This window comes from Ambystoma mexicanum, chromosome 11 (genome assembly GCF_040938575.1).
Source record: "Ambystoma mexicanum isolate Mex_15411 chromosome 11, UKY_AmexF1_1, whole genome shotgun sequence".
In the NCBI taxonomy this organism is placed as follows: domain Eukaryota; kingdom Metazoa; phylum Chordata; class Amphibia; order Caudata; family Ambystomatidae; genus Ambystoma; species Ambystoma mexicanum.
The window spans coordinates 595,300,174-595,317,311 of record NC_090934.1 but is presented as its reverse complement, the minus strand read 5'-3'; the positions used below and the strand labels follow the sequence as shown (position 1 = coordinate 595,317,311).

Here is a 17,138-nt window from a genome sequence, read left to right as displayed (position 1 = left end):
ATACCCTATACGGGCACCACCCTCGAACCTCAGACCTTGACTCACCCCAACACCTAGAAATGCCTGCAGTGGACCATTTACACTCTACGATTACACAAGCCTTTAAGGAAGCAACAGCACATTTGAAGCAAGCGAAGGAGAAATACAAGAAGGATGAGGATCGGCATAGAAGTGATGCTCCACAATACCAGATAGGAGACCAAGTATGGTTGGCCACAAAACACATACCGCTCAAGGGAACACGGACCTTTAACCCGAGATATTTGGGACCTTACTCTATTAAGGCCATTATCAACCCGGTGGCCGTCAAGTTGGACTTACCGGCAAATATGCGGATTCACCCCGTCTTTCATGTGTCACTTTTGAAGCCAGTGCAACCAGGGACAAGACTAATCAAGCCACCCGACCCCATCCTTATAGACAGGGAACCCGAATTTGAGGTTAAAAACATCCTGGACTCCTAGATGGTGAAATCAAAACTTTATTTGATTGACTGGAAAGGTTATGGACCACAGGAAAGGTCTCGGGAATCTAGTGACCACGTACATGCACCTCGGTTGGTGAAAAGATTCCACCGAAATTTCCTGGACAAACCTAAATCACCGGGAAGAACGACTTTAGGAGGGGCCTTGGGGGGGGGGGGGGACTGCTGTCATGATGCCTACCCCCGGGGAACCAGACCAGGTCCAGCAGCCCCGGGAGCAGGCATCACGTTCCCGGGGAAAGGCCCAGCGACCCCTGTTAGGGGCCATCTGGACACAGTCCTGGTGCCTTTGGCGCCAGGCTCATATGAGACTTCAGTCCTGGTGCCATAGGCGCCAGGCTCATAAGGGGAAAACTTACCTGGACTTACCTGATGCAGACCATGCTGCAAGGAATCCAAGCCCTCAAGAGGCCTAGAAGGGACTACTTTACCTAGCAACTCTGTTGCCACTCGGCTGTGGCGATGGAGGAATACTTACCTGGAACTACTTTGGGGGCTATTTAGACCACCCCGAAGAACAGCACACGCTTCGCATTATTCTGCATCCAGCAGCGTAACGCTCACCGTGCCTGCAGCAGCATCCAGACTTCAGCCACGGCCGCCTCGAACCCGGAGCACCTAGAAACAAGGGAAAGAAGGAGAAAGGTTAGAACCAGAACATTTACAAGCTTCTTACCTGATTCCAGAGCCATCGCATCGTCGAACCAAACGAAAGACTTTATTTTTAAACACGTCGCATCGCCAGCAGCAGCGCCGCGCTGCACTCACCGTTCCTGGCTGCATCTTCACGTTTCACTGCAGCCTCCTGCATGTTCCCGCCACATTCCGGCACCTAAGGGGAGATAAAGACAATAAGGTGAGCCAAGGGAACATATAGAGGAATACCGATTACCACCCTAAGACCTACCTGATTTACCACCGGGGGAACCATTCCTCTTCTCGGGTCGGTGCAGCTCCCACTGCACCATCGACGTACCCCGGCCCCTAAGGGGAAACAAAAGCACAACAGGGTGAATCAAAAGGACAATCAAGGGGAGCCACCTCCCGCCATAGACTTACCTAATTTTACCGCCGGAGGTATAACTCCTCAACTCTGGTTTTCTCTCAGCACCTGAATAAAGGAGAAGACCACAGATTACGGGATTAGATAGGAGTTATGGTCAGGCATTTGAATTCTTACGAACTGCATACGTACGGCGCCTTGCCGGGAGAGTCAAAATAGCCCTGGAACTAACCAATTCCTTCGACCAGTGGAGCAACTTGTATCGCGCCCCTGCGCTCGAAGCAGGATGGAGAGCTCACCCTTTCAAACCATAAGGTGAGACTTTAGAGGGGACATCGGAGGTGGTCAGTGGGGAGAACAACGGGGGCAGGGGGAATTTACGCTGAACTCCACGGGTGGTCAATTCCCCTTTCTCCATTCACAGAAGAGTACTCCTACTGGCCAGACAAACAACACATCTCAGCCCTATGCATTACGCTTGAGGAGGCTGCAGCAGCCCAGATCAGACCGGCACCTCTGTGGGAGTCAGGTGAGCGTAACAGAATCATCAACTACCTTGCTCACGGTTCCCATGTAACCCTGGAACTACAGCCATGCCTGCAACCAAGTCACCATGTTAAGTAAACTTTCTTGTAACAGCGCCACTATGCCCGAGGGCAGCTGCAGCGCTTTAAAAATGCAAATAAAAAACTCAAGTGTAATCTGAAAAGAACTTTTTGTTTGTTATTTTCTGAACCCATCAGGTCCTCAGGGGCAAGAGACTTTTGTAGAAAAGAGACTTAAGCACCGAAGGTCCTGATGCGTAACCACTGGAGGTCCCGATGCGTGAAGTGGAACTGCTGTATCGTGCTCGAGAGTGTGCAGTGCTCAGGATTCCTGCCTTGTCCCATGCTCAAAACGAGCGGGAAAGGAGAACCCCGGCTAACACATCCTGACTTATAATCTGTGAACACTTCTTTCTTTCTTGTGAAACCATATCCCACACTCTTTTTGTACTTAGCAAAAGGATTGACAATAGTTTTTTTTTAGCACAGGCCCTTTTATTTTGACACAAAGCCACTAAGACTCCATTATTATTTGATGGTCGTAGCTTGCTCCCATCTTAAATTTAGGTTTAGATTAGGTGTTTTTCCAACCTACCTACACAGTTTAATAAACACCCTTGAACTGTGATCACTTGTGCACCTATTTTTGAAACCATGCCTTCCTTACACAACCATGCACACGAAGATGGTGGAGGAAGTAGATGAAATCAAGGATGACGATTTTGTCTTACAATTGTCATCTTGGGACAATGCCAGAAGACAGCCAAGAAAGCTATTGGGATGAAGATAATGATTGATATAGATGATGAAACGGATGGACAAATGCAGGATGAGGAAAGCACTCGTAAGAACATAAAGAAAAGTCCCCTTGCACCTCCAGGAACAAAGTTCTACTATCCCAAGGATCATAAGAAATATGTAGGACGTTGTATATTCTGTCCACCATTAGGAGAGTGCTGCCATATGACCTGGAGTGTGGCTGAACATATAAAGAATGCAGGTCACCTGAGGGAATGACAAAGATATGAATTCCAAAGAAACAATCATATGAAGAGATAATAAAGGAGAATGAAAAAGAGAATGAAGAGAGGAATGTGGTTGAGGACTCGACCAGAAGAGAAATGTAGAGGAGCAGGTGGATGCTTTCTCACTAGTTCCCGCCCCCTCACCACAGTCATATTGGAATAGCAGGAGAAGAGCTGTAGATGGAACTCCATGTGTTGCCCCGATACCGGATCAAGTGTATGAGAGACACTATGCACTCAGACATCTATATAGAAGGTACCCTTGCACTGAGCAAGTGGAAGGATATTGCGTGGAAGGATGTCAGCATGCACCAATGAACATCATGGAACGCTAAATGAAATCGGACGAGGGCAGAGTGATGTCATAAAGAAGATATATGAAGCTATATTGAAACGCTATGAAATAACTAAGAAGTGACGATGTAACCAAATCACCAAGAGAAGCATGTACCTAAAGATAAAGTAATCATGAATACAAAGACGGTGAAGTAACTTACTGACCAATAACTGTAAATACGCAGTAACGCAAGGTAGAAGAGATATACAGAGGCTTGCCATAAAGGTATATATAAAACATGGTAAGGATGGCCATGATAGGAAAATGGACGATGGCTCATATCAGAATCAGCTAAACTACCTCAGAAACAGACCAAGGCTGCAGAATCAGGAGATGCTGGTAAGCCCTGTGTGGAGAACAATAAGAAGGCCATGTTGGCCTATGATCAAGATGCTTTTTTAAGGAATAATTGCAAGGCACAAGGGGAGTTAACCAGGATAAGCTAAGAACGAAGGGCGCGCTTCTCTTAGATTAAAGAAGAAGAAAACATTTGCAAGAGCCAAGTATTGGACAATTAAAAGTGCAGAAAGTACATAAAAGATGGAGTGAACAAGTCTCCAGAGCCGAAAAGGACGACGACACCCAGCATAATTGAATCAAATAGCAGTAAATAGAAGGTCGAAATGGACAATTCTGTGGTCTCCTAACACGTGATTCAGAAGTAAAAAAAGATTGCTATTCATTAAGCTGCAGACAAGAGTAGTGGTGTGCTCACACTCCCTCAAATGTTCCAGAACAGTGAGCAGGCTACAAGGTCAACTACAAACGGAAGACTTTGGCTTATGGCCGAACCGATGAGGGATGATGGATTAATTGGGAAATATGGGGAGTAGTCTGACGTGATTCAAAGCAACCAGGTTTCGTTTCACACATGCTGTAGCAAGCCGAAAGTCCAAGGTTGGGTGTGAATGCTAACCAATCAGTGGGTCTATGGGGCAACTTGCTATACAGTGTTGCATAGACCAATCTGCGGTTATTTCGTTCTATATAATCAGTAGTGTATGCATTAACAGGTAGTTCAAGGCATGCCCTACAGATAAGGGGTAGCCAAAGAAGTACTAATTCCTATATGTTCTGCAAATAGATATGTTCCCCTAAACTATCCCTTCCCTCGATAGGTGTTTGCCATGTAGGATGATGTCATAGATGACATACAATGAGGTTAAAAAACCTATGTGTAATCAAGGTTATATGTGAGTGTGCATGCATCAGTCTAATGTCTGCCAGGTCTCCCTGCTTTATTAAATAAGAATAAAGTAGTATTTTGCCATATTCCTTGAGTCTGTCCGATTATTTGGCTTGTGATCTTTATTGATAATGCCATCTAGCACAAACAACGCTTCAAGGTGATAGAGCACAGCATCCAAGCGATTCTTCTTCAGCGCAGTGCCTGGTGAAAAGAAACCAGGTCTGCCAATCAGGGTCGGGGACCCAGAGACAAGGAATTAGCCTGAAAAGGGCCAACCACAGAATGGACATTTTATCAATAATTATTGAACTGTATTTCAAGCCTAAAGCAGACTGGGGCAGGAGCATTCCCCCAGCCGTTGATGGACTTTAAAAGAAGTCTGAACAAGGCCTAGGAAAGGAGTTATTCCCCAACACTTTAAGGAAATGAAGATTCCAGAACTTTCTTTTGTCGAGGGGAACAGAGTCACTCCCTTTGGGCTAGAAAGACCTTCTTTTCATTCAGAGGGACAGAGTTAGGATTCTGATATTGGGACTTTTGCTTTTGAACATTGACATTGACATAAGTTATTTTGGTTGAGGCAGGGAAGCCCAGAGCAAGATAGGGTTTTCTTTTCATTTCTCTTACTTAAAGAACGTTTTCTGCTAATCGCTATGACCCCTGAGTGTCAGGGTCTTACTTCTGCACCCTTACATCACATTCTTCCCGATCTCACTAGACTACATGCCCATCTCAATGAAGTTCAATACTAAGGCTGATTAGCAGTCTTATGTTTGCTCTATTGAGAGACATGGATGTGATTTGCTAGGGAACGGCACTCAAAATAAAGATGAGCACTCTGTCTAATACATGGCACAGTCCACATCACTCTAAAATAATGGCTTTGCTTTGCGTGGGGTAGTGCTAAAGGAGCCAAAACTAAAAATACAGAAGGATAATAATACAAGAGCAAACTGTGGATGCATTTAACAAAATGTCTTTGTGCATTAGATCGCATGCTTTAAAGTATGTTAAAAAGTATGAAAACTTCCATTTAAAAAACAAAATTCAGTCATAGTTAGAAGGTGAAGAAAGCATTTTATAAGCAAAATATATTTTGCAGCTTGAGCGCTTGATATGGTATAGCCACAGGGAGTGATAAAGATAGTTACAAAATGGTTCCCCATCCCTCGGAAAACGTGCAGAATCTATAATTAAACAAGAAAAAGAACCTGCACAAATGTTTCGAAAACAATCATAAAAAAGAGCAGATAAGTACACAATAAGAAAGGTTTTGTATTACATTTAGTTAAGACGAAGGTGCATGAAGGTTTAAAACATTGTGCCTGCTTTTAGCCTTACCTGGAGCACGTTTACAAGGATCATAGAGTTTGTGACATAGCCATACAACTCCTGCTGCTTGGCTGCATAGGACAGGTTTATGAGAGTCCAGGCAATGATACCTGGGCGACCATTGAAGAACAACTTAAAATCAAACCATTTTCCGATTCGGGGGTTAAATTCCACTCCCATCATATAGTCGTAAAAGAAATTGCCGGTGAACTTGCTAAAAGGGAAAAGGAAAAAAAGAGAAACGTTTATTTAGGGAAATGTATTATTTCTTAAATGAAATTAAAGGCAAGTATACATTATTCACATTATTACTATAAATCAAATTCTGCGAGCGCTGATATGTTTTTGGGTTTACAGACTGATATAAGGATACAATTTGGCTGTCCTTTTGTTTCATGGTTTGCATGCACCCAGGCCAAGTGTATGCATCATCTCTTACTGTTTTGGGTTCTAAGTGCCACCTGTGGCCAAAACAATGATGCAAAGAAGAGAGGAGAGGAGGGGTGTTAGAAGCAGACAGACCTTCTCCTTCATGGCAGTTCTGCTTCATCAGATCTTTGTCACAGCCATTTTCTCCATCGCCACAGTCATCTGTTACGTCACACAGTCTATCCCTTTCTTCAGAGTCCTCCTGCACAGTCCTCCTTTGTTAGTCCTTCATCACAGTTCTTCCCCTTCTTTGCAGTCCTCCCTTTTTCTTCATTACAGGCCTCCCTCTTCATAGATTTCTACTTCGGCGCAGTCTTTATTCACAGTTTCCCCCTGTCATCCTAAAGTCCTTCATCACAGTCCTTCCCTTTCATCACAGTCCTTTGTCACAGTCCTCAATCATAGATCATAGACCTTCTACTTCATCACAGCCCTTCTGCTTTATCACAGTCCTTCATCACAACCCTTATCCATCAGAGTCGTTTATGAGTCCATCATCACAGTCCTTCTGTTTCATCACAGTTCTCCTTCATCATCACAGTCCTTCTCTTTCATCAAAGTCTGTCTGCATTGTCATAGTCCTTGTCCTTCCGAATGTTCATTTATTACAGCCAACCTCTTTCATCACAGCCCTTCCCCTTCACAACAGTCCTCCCCCTTTCTCAGAGTCTCTATTTCTCATGATAGTCCCTCTCCTTCATCACTATTCTTCATTAGGGGGCAAACTACCAAGTTACAAGCTACAAGCCAGGCATACAAAGTCACTTGCCACCTCAATTCTAAACATACAAACAGCACACCATTTCTTACTCGCAAAGATGTAATTATCACCAGCCAATGGCTAGTGGCGAGTGCACATTGTGAGACCTGCCTTCATCACAGTTCTTCTCCTTTGTCACAGTAAGTTTTTGTTGTCTGTTCTTCTCCTTTGTCCAACCGTTTTTTTTTCACAGTCCTCCTAGTCACAGCCCTTCACCACAGTCATTTTCTTCATCAAAGATCATCTCCTTCATCAGTCCTCTCCTTCATCACAAACCTTCATTAAAGTTCTTTCCTTCATCAGAGTCCTTCACCTTTGTCATAGTCCTTCTCTGTCACATTCCTTCTCTGTCAAAGTCCTCATCCATAACAGCTCTGCTCCTTCACACTCCTCCATCACAGCCAGTCATAATCCTTCTCCAGTCTATCATCACTCCTTCTCCTTCATCACAGTCCTTTATTATAGAATTTCTTCACAGTTGCTCTGTTTTATCAGTCTGTCATCATTGTCCTTCTACATTTTTTATTTATTTATTTTAGCATTTTTAAAGCGCTCACACTGCCTGCGGGCATCAAGGCGCTGTTGCAGGAATGTTTGTCTTAGTAGCGTATTTATAACACGCTCAAATACCCAGAGGTTTCTAAGCGCGAACCCAGGGATCGAACCTGTGTTGCTTCGCGTCGTCTTGCTGAGCTATTCTCCCAGGACATTGCCAGTCATTGTCCTTCATCAGTCCTTTATCACAGTCCTTCTTTATCAAAGTCCTTCTCTTTCATCAGTCCTCTTCTTTTGTTACAGTGCTTTTTCCTTCACAGTGTTACCCTCATCACAGCTGCAGTATTTCTCCTTCCTAGCTGTCCTTCATCAGTCTAGTCTCCTTCTCCACTTTTTGAACAGTCCATCATAGCCCTTCTCCTTCATCACAATCCTTTATCAATGCACTCATTGGTCACATTCCTTCTAAAATGTCACTGTCCTTCATCATAATACTTCTCCTTTGTCACAGTCTGTCATTATAAATCATTTACTTCAGTATAGTTCTTTTCATCGTTACAGTCCTTCTCCATCTTAGTCCGACTGTCTCAAGCCTAACCTTTCAGTCAGGCACTGTCTCCACTATCTGAGCGACCCTCCTTTACCCTCTATATGTCCCTCTCAGACATTCTCTCTTTCACTTACTTTCTCCCTGGCTTGCTATCTCTTTTTCTCAACATCATCACTTTATTCTAATGAAAAAACGATTACAATATAACATAATACAATATCAGCATATAAATATACACTAACAATATAATGGGTAGACCACAAACTATAAAATAGAACCTAACCATAATAAAACATGGGAAATAAATAATACAAATTCCATAAAACAACCCCAACTTTTTCTTAGAGATCACACTATCTCTGTCTTAGCCAAATCTAGAGAGTAAGAGCCCTTCTTCTTTCGTGCCAGTAGTCAGTGAGATTGCAGGCCACTAATTCCACCACCCTCTTAGCTTTAGTGGATGTACAGGATTCCACAGCCTCCTTTTAATATGTTTTGACCACAAGAGGACTAGGACATCTGAAGTGGCTCGCGCATAAGAGTAAGACGTGCAACACTGTCTCAATGCTTTTATTGCATTCACATAGTCCAGCCCTACGCGCCTTGCCCCACTTAGCAGTTAGGTAGCCCACAGCGATGCTTCCCATTCCAAACTGCATAAATAGCTTCCGGCCTCCTTTGTATACTTGGTGACATGAGCATCTATCAACCATATAATCTATCTATCTATCTATCTATCTATCTATCTATCTATCTATCTATCTATCTATCTATCTATCAACCATATCGCATCTTGATGGAACCTTGAATGTTGGCATGCCCGCACTTGGATAGAATTGTGAATCCTGGCCTGCGTCTGTCACGATCCGCCGTCCTTGGAAACTATGGTGGAAATGGAAGAAGGGCTACTGAGTGGAAACTAATGCAGCGCTTTAGTTGTTTACGGCGCATCATGTACATATACGCGTCACGCCTAAGCGACAATGCGTTGCAACCCCCCTTTGGGTATACACGCTTGTTCTCGGTCCACTGTTCTGGTGGTTCCCGCTGCCTTCCCGCCTTCCTTGCTTTGTCTTCTCCGTACCTCCTTCCTCACTTTCTCCTAGCAGTTCGTTCTGTTCTACCGACCGCCATTCTGCCCCTCCTCTGCGCTCCGCTTTCCTTCGGAGCATTCTTCCACTCCGAGCCTTCTCAGAGTTTTCCCCTTTACTCTTACCTTGTGTTCTTACAACGCATCTGCATATCCTCTTCAACACCTTCTGGAAAGACTGGATACGCCATTTTCATCTCACAAAGTCGACTGCATTCAAGACCCGCAGTTTAACATCGCCGCAGGGTTTTTCAGCTTTGCTTTTCCCTGGTCGTGGGGCGGTCCCCCTGGAAGCCCCCACTGCCGGGCTGGCTGCTAGTAGGCAGGGTGGCCTCCGGCGGGGCTCTTCCTAAGACTCGTCCAAAAAAGCCAGAGCACGCCTGGAGAAGCCGGAGGGAGATATCTTCAGAAGACTCATCCGAGGAATCACGGACAGGTGAGGAGGAAGGGGAATCTGGGTCAGAAGAATTGTTCTTGGATAGTTTACCCCACATTCCTGAGAGCGTTGCATCTAGATAGGACCTTGAATGTTCGCATGCCCGCACTTAGGTGAAACTTGAATGTCAACATGCCCACACTTAGAATTGTGGACAATTGGCCTGCGTCGCATCTAGATAGGATTAATTGAAGGATAACATGCCTGCGCCTAGATGAAACTTGAATGATACCAGGTGCCACATTTAGAATCGTGAACACCAGCCTGCGCTGCATCCAGATTAAGTTAGGAATGTTAGCATGCCCACACCTAGACAGATTTCTAAACACTAGCCTGCGCCGCACCTAGAAAAGACTGTGAATGTAGGCATGCCCACATGTGAAGGCCAACAAGTGCCACACTTAGACAAAACTGTGAATGTTAGCATGCTAAAGGTCATGTAACTCACTAACCAATATAAGCTCAAACTCTGCATAATTATCTCACTCAAAAAACTCACACAACCATCTCTCGCACAACAAGCCGCACGCACTTCACAACACTGCAACAACACATAAACCGGAGCAACAGCACACGCGGACCGACACCGATCCAATACCTGCACCAAAGCTCAGCACCCAGTGTACACCGAGTTGAAGCTGCCAACAGAACACCACTCCTCTCACTATCCTACTCCCTCTTCACCCTACTAACCAATCCCCCCACTTATCATTTACAGATCCGCCAGAGCGCCTGGGGACCAATTCCGTTGGTGACGGTGCGCGGTACAAATACCTTTAACATTTAACATATATTCTTATGTTTCAAATACCAGGACAACATAGGGCATTTGTCTGGGTTACCCAATATTGCTGCCCTTCTCACATCTCAAAATATCTAGCTCACTTTCCTAAGGGAAGTGAAGTGCCTTCCCCACGGAAAGGGAAGTGCCTAGTAATTGTAGTTGGAGTCTCCCACAGAGTTCCAAAGCCCAACACATACAAAGTTTTCTTCACTCAGCCCAACCACAGGATTGTAATCCAAGCATTCAAGCCTAAACTATCTTTCAATGTGACTTGTGTGATGATTCACAAGATCTCATCACTTCTCCCCAGGTGGGAGCCCTTCCCTGTGAGGGTAGGGAAGTAAGACCACTACCCAATAGTCCCCCTATGGCTGGTAGGAAGCGGGAACTCACAGGAGGAGATTCCCGTCCTGGTGATGAGGACTCCTGTTCCATTAGAGAACTCCCTAACCCCTTTTCCCCTGAGACCAACTTCCTGTCAGAAATCCTTGATAACACTACTGTCTGTTATCGTAATGTCTCTTCAGTCTTTGATTCACCAATTAAGATAACCCAGACGAAGAAGAGTCAAAGAAACATGCAGAGTAATAATAGGTTGCCTGACCATACCACTGAGAAGAGCTGGCCCCAAGGAGGCATAAAGATTACAGCAACAACAGTAAAGTAGGACTTTGACTTTACGCTGGGGAGGATCCAGCCATAGGAAATAAAGAGTGAGGAATGTTAGGACAGTGTTTCTGAAGCCCAACTAAGGGTTTAGTAAAACCATTCAACTGAGGCAGTACAAGACTCCACTCTTAGCATAAATCTGTACCATCCGAGTTCATGGTAGTGTAGACAGAGCAGCCAGGCTTATCTTAGGAGGGAGCGAGGGCTGTAGAATCAGTACTAATGAAATTGTAATACAAATGTCCCAAAGAAACACTAAAACACTATGTACTGTAAAAATAAATGGTTTATTTAAATACAAGTAGGCCCAGATAAATCTTGGGGGAAATAAGTACTATCACAGATCATATAAACACAACTATAAAAACACAACACTGTGCTTGAAGGTACACAGACCAAAGCATATAACCTTATTTGGAACACCTAACAGGAGTTCTAGGGGAGTCAAAACAAATAGTTACTTTTAGATTACTTTCAGTAATACCAGGGTAGTAGACCCTATCAGTTGTACCATGACGCTCAGCAAGAAATCACATAGGGCCTCATTACGAGGAAGGCGGTAGGGGGTTAATGTGCCAGTAGAGCTGCCAGCCCCTTTAACCTCCTACCGCCTCATTACGAGGACTCGTTGTTTGTATCCTCCCCATTCCCATTGAGCCCTATGGGGGTTCGAATGGTAATAGGGATGTACAGGGTCTGGGTTCCTGGAATGGGGAAATACCGGGCCCTCCAAGGTCGGAATCGCCCGGTATTTCCCCATTCCAGGAACCCGGTACCCGGAATGGGGGTAGCGTAAATAGCGGCATGGCTACCTCCAGGTTCGTAATGATTCCCATAGTCATATCATCTGGATCTAGTGAAACACAGATACTAGGAATAGTATAAACCTATGACTCTGATTCTGGATAACAGTTATTCTAGGGGAGTTGGACCCTGGGGTGTAATATTCAATTACAGTTGCTTTTCAGTTCACAGACTAAGGGATGCAATAACTCTAACTTATTTTAGGATAACACAGTTATATCCAAGGTAAGTAAAACCTATAAACTTTTTTACAGGCGCTACAGGAAACTTTAAGGCAGGTGTAAACCTAAGACTCTTTTTGTGTCTGTCTAAAAAAGACCAGGGAAAGCAAAACCCAATGTTACACTTTATAAATGACTCAGTTATTCTAGGTAGGTAAAACCTAATGCAGACTTATTCTGGACAGGCTAACAGCAAGTCAGGGGAAGCAAGACCCAGTTGGGAAACTGTTATGCTCACCTGGTATCCACAGGGACGCCACCCAGCCGGGTCACTCGCTGGTATGCTTCTCGGCTTTGCCCTGATGTGGTCTGCGGGGAAGGTTCTGCCTGAAAATACAGGAGTTTTGTGTTCAAGACTGACCGACTGGGGTAAGTATCCTCCCTCCACCCCCGTATCATTTCAGTCCCTCAGGCGCCCTCTCCTCACCTTGTGGTAGAATCAGGCGTGCTGTCCGTCCTGCCTTCTTTGCTTTGCCTTTCATGGGCGAGTGCGGTCCATTTACTTCACTGACGCCGGCCCGTTTGATATTGTTCAGGTAGGTCTTATTGCTGTTCTTTAGTTTTGTTGCTATCCTGCATGCCTTTCTTTGTTTAAAATGTCACTTTTTTCTCCCTTAGGTATGCAGAGCTTCTGCGCGGCGAACTGGCTTGGTTGAGCCCCGCTGGTAAATGATGGCGCATTAAGAGCGCTATGATGCGGTAAGTAAGCGCTATGCGCAGTGCTGCGAAGTCTTGCCTTTGCTAACCTGTGTTTTCCTTCCTTGTAGGTCGCGGTGTTCTTCAGCGAGAGTGGAATGTCCGGAGTGGTGCCAACCGAGAGGCGACCAGCCAGGTAAGCCTTTTGAGCAGTTCGTAATTTGTAAATGTCTTTACTGCTTTCTTTAATGTTGCCTCTATCTTCCTCTTTCAGGCCGTTCTGTCCGGGAGGCGTGAAGATTCGAGGAATCTGTTCTCAGTAGCTGCGAGTGTTTAAAGATGAAGACTGCAGGTAAGATGCTGCTGCTAATGATGTTCCTTTTGTCTCCTTGCAGGTTCTGCTTCTCCGAGGTTCGAGGGAATAGCTGGACACGGTGAGCATCACGTTGCAAGCTGCAAAGAAACACAAAGCGTGTTGTCTTGCTCGGATGTGGTTTAAATAGCCCCAATAAAATAGTCCAGGTAAAGTAGTCCCTAGGCTACCACAACCAAAACACTAGACCGCATAGCTTGGTTCTTAGGACCCAAGCTATGTGGATGCCTCCATGTTGGCTGACAATACAATAAAGTAGTTCCCAAGCACATTGTTTTTCATGGTGTATGAGCCTGGCGCCAAAGGCGCCAGGACTGGCCGCATGAGGGCTTTTGAAGAGGATGCCAGGCTCTATAGGCCCGAGTCCTGACTCCACCTGGCCAATGGGCTTGCCAGAGGGGGTTTTGGGCGAGGGTTGTGACAGAAACACTCATATGTTTATCCTAACAGGAATAGTGAAGTGAAACCAACAGCATTACTTTTGGTAAGAGGCACAACCAAATCACAGTCGAGTAATATACCCATCCATCTACTTTCTGTCAGAATGGCAAAGCAGTTTCTAAGGAAATAAAGATGTTACATATACTTTTCAGAATGGCACAACATTTCTAAGGTAAGTAAAACAACCTTATATATACTTTTCAGAATGGCACAACATTTCTGTGCAGGTTCACATACGCTTGGCTTCTCCCGATTAGCCTCTTGGCTTTGCCATAATGAGTCACATATCCTGTGTCAGTCTTTGGCCTTGCCGCACTGTATTCATGCATAAGGTTCAGGACGTGGTAGGTTTATTCCTTCGCCCACCTTTCTGTCATGTTCTTTCACAAACTTCCACACTTGCTCTCTTATATCGTATGTTGCTTTCAAATAATTTTACATTTATCTTTCATCCGAGCGTAGCTTTGCCCATAACATTTTAATTCAGTCGGTATTCACCATTTGCTTAACATCTCTTTCTCAAGTGTTCATTACTTGCTTGGCTTTCAATTGTATTTCAACAAGCCGATCATCGGGATTTTTAATTCATTCAGTATTCAAATGTGTTCAGTATATCATTCGGGACTATGTCCCATTACTTCAATTTACTCGACATTCACAGATTACTTGTTTTTGTTTGTTCAGCATTCTCATGTGTATCAGCATTAACTGGGATTACACTCACTGATTGTGCGCAACAGCGCTATATTCTTCGCCGGTTCTGTTTGATCCTTCTGGATCCATGACCTTTGCCCCTCTCGCGGCTGCCACAGAGAGCTTCCCTTGCTCTCCTGCTTTTCTGCGGTGGCTGTAGGCTTCGGGCGCAGTACAGCTCTTGCTGTAGGTCTCGGTAACCAGAGCTCAGCCGGAAAATTAGACCCTCTAATGGCCCGCACTCGGCTTGGGCATCTCTCTCTGGTCTTCCCGGCTCCCGATCCTGGTTTCTCCGACATGCTTCTTTCCAGCCCGTTCCGTCCTCTGCTCTTTTCCATGGTGTGCAGCCCCATCTCTTATACTCTCTAGGAGTGTTAAAGGTCCACAGGTGTGGGTCAGTAAATGTAATTGCCTGACCTCTTTCCAGCCTATTTGTGGGACATGGCTGACTTCCCCAAAGGTACTCTTTCATAGTCTTCTTCGTCTCAGTACTAGAGTGGTGAAAACACCTACAGGTGTCCACTACTCCTTATCAACTTTTCCTCGTCCCTGTTAGGGGAGTTTTCCTAAAGTCCTACTGGCAGTGAGACTTTAGTAAGCTATCCCAGTGGTTTGTAGATACCCAACTCTTAGTATCTGTCTGTACTAGCTCAGGACCTTGGTAGAGTGGCAGAGCAGTCAGGCTTATTTTAAGAAGAAGATGTGAGCTGTAGGTAAGTACACTGAATACAGTTAGACAGGCACAGCACTTATAAGTTCTATAAAAGTATATATATATTATAATGACACCAGAATCACTTTAAATACTTTAGACGTTTAAATTAGAACACTTAGAAATACTTGATAATACACTTCAAAGGGCACTTTCACTTTTGTGTTTGTTTGCGGTTACATTTGTAGCAACATTAGAAAGGGAAAAGACAATATTATCGGTTATTGTGCACTCATGCGGGTTTTCAAAGGTGTGTGCGGTAAATCATTTACTCTACAAACACATAGTAAAGTCACTTAAAGGGAGGAAAATGGTTAGTGTAAAATTAGCTTGGTTCAAGGTTCTAGAGAGGGTTTCTTCCCATAGTAAGTCATTTAAGTCTCAAAACGCAACCCTAGCTAAAGGCAGTTCGGAGAGGGCTTGAAGTCTTGACAAGCAGCGAATGGTGAATCGTTCCTGTGGATTTGTTCCAGTCTCAAGAGTTATTGAAGCGGCAACTTAACTAAAAAGGGGGACCTTAAAACGGACTCGAGGAAGGGACACAAGCAGCGGCTTGGGTCTGAGGTAAGAGGCGGGTGCCCTCCATTTACTTCACTGACGCCGGCTCCGCGTTGTTGCAGCTCTTGACTCGACCTCTGGATTACTTGGTCAGATGACTGAAGGCAGGACAATGTACGGTATCTTTTAGCAGCAGTCTTGAGGGAGGACCTGTGGCATGACTTTCAGCAACTTCTTGGTTCACTCTGCGGTTTTGTCACATTTTCTGCAGCACCAACAAAGGACACAGATCGCCCAGTCCATCTTCTTCGATTCCTGCAGTCCCACGATCTGATAGGGGGGTCTGGGTGAGTTCAATCGGATCTTTGGAGTGTTCCTACGAGTTCAGCAAAGATTTGGACAGATTCAGCCTTTCCACAGGGATGCACTCAAAATGGGCAGCAGGTCTCCTGGTATTGGGGTTCCGCAGCTGTGGAAACTCCTAAGACCTTAGGAGATGGCTCGTCTTGGGACTGGTTGTTCCCATCTGCCAAAGTGAAGGAGTCGTCCTCTTCGGAGCTCCTCTGTCACACAGAAAACGGTATCAGAACAGCACCGGTCGCTTCACTGTGTTGCAAAGGATCTGCAGGCGTTTCTAGTCATCTTCCTTCGGTTACTTCAGCTTCCAGTAGTCGACTTGCTTTTCACTCCAGAATCCTCACCTTTTATACAGTTCCAGCACACACTCCGCTGCAATCTCTCTCAGCATTTTACAGAAAGGGGGGTTTGGCTGTCCAATCAGGACAGTCAGACCCCCTGTGGGAGCTGGACCTATTCAGGCACTCTGGCAGACAAAGGACAGCAGGGTGGAAAACTCACCCCCCTACTTCCTGCCTGCCTAGACACTCTGGAGCTTTGGCTGGGATACCCAAGGTTTCCCACCAAAGGCAAAACACACACAACAGCCTCCTCTCCCAGAATGATCGAAGAAGGGCTGACAAAGAACAACCAGGCTAGTAATAGTGAAAAAAGAAGGAGGGTCCCAAGTTGGTACTTGGGTGCCCCTTCTTGTGTACTACCGAGGCTATGGACATGGCCTGCGGAACAAAAAATACACAGTAGTTGGTAGAACACGTCCACGGCTACCAGCCATAACTAGGAGATTGTCTATGTGACTAAAAAGCCACAGGAGTAGAGAGAAGGGGGATACTAGGTATCCCTTGAAGGTGGTGTGTGCCAATCTCTCAGACTATAGAGTTTTGGGAGAGATATTAAGTATCTCTCTATCCCTAATGTAAGGAACTCATGGTGGCAACAGTAAAGACAGACACACACGCAGTTCAAGGGTGTTTATTAGACTGTATAAATGGGGGCGAAAAACACCTAATCTAAACCTAATAAAAAGGGGCCTATAGTAAAAAACCCATTGCCAAACCTTAACGCCAAGTTACAAAATAGTGTGGGATAATGTTCACCAGAAAAGAAAGTAGTGTTCACAAAAGGATAATTCAGGATGGAATAACTGGGGTCTCCCTTCCCCATGTTTTTAGCATGGGACAAGGCGGGACTCTCGAGCACAGCACACTCCTGGGCTTCTCCAGCACAAGCTTACCATTCATTTACATAATATCAGGGCCTTCTGTGGCCAAGTCT

General features: G+C 45.1%; 1 protein-coding gene across 1 annotated transcript in view; it reads right to left on the bottom strand.

Annotated features, from left to right (window-relative positions):
* The window catches only part of DHCR7 (7-dehydrocholesterol reductase), a 256,158-nt gene that overhangs the window by 49,307 nt on the left and 189,713 nt on the right, over positions 1-17,138 (bottom strand). The window contains exon 6 of the mRNA XM_069623455.1: positions 5,925-6,129. Within this exon, the coding sequence (XP_069479556.1) occupies positions 5,925-6,129 (205 nt within the window). The remainder of the gene's footprint in view (positions 1-5,924; positions 6,130-17,138) is intronic.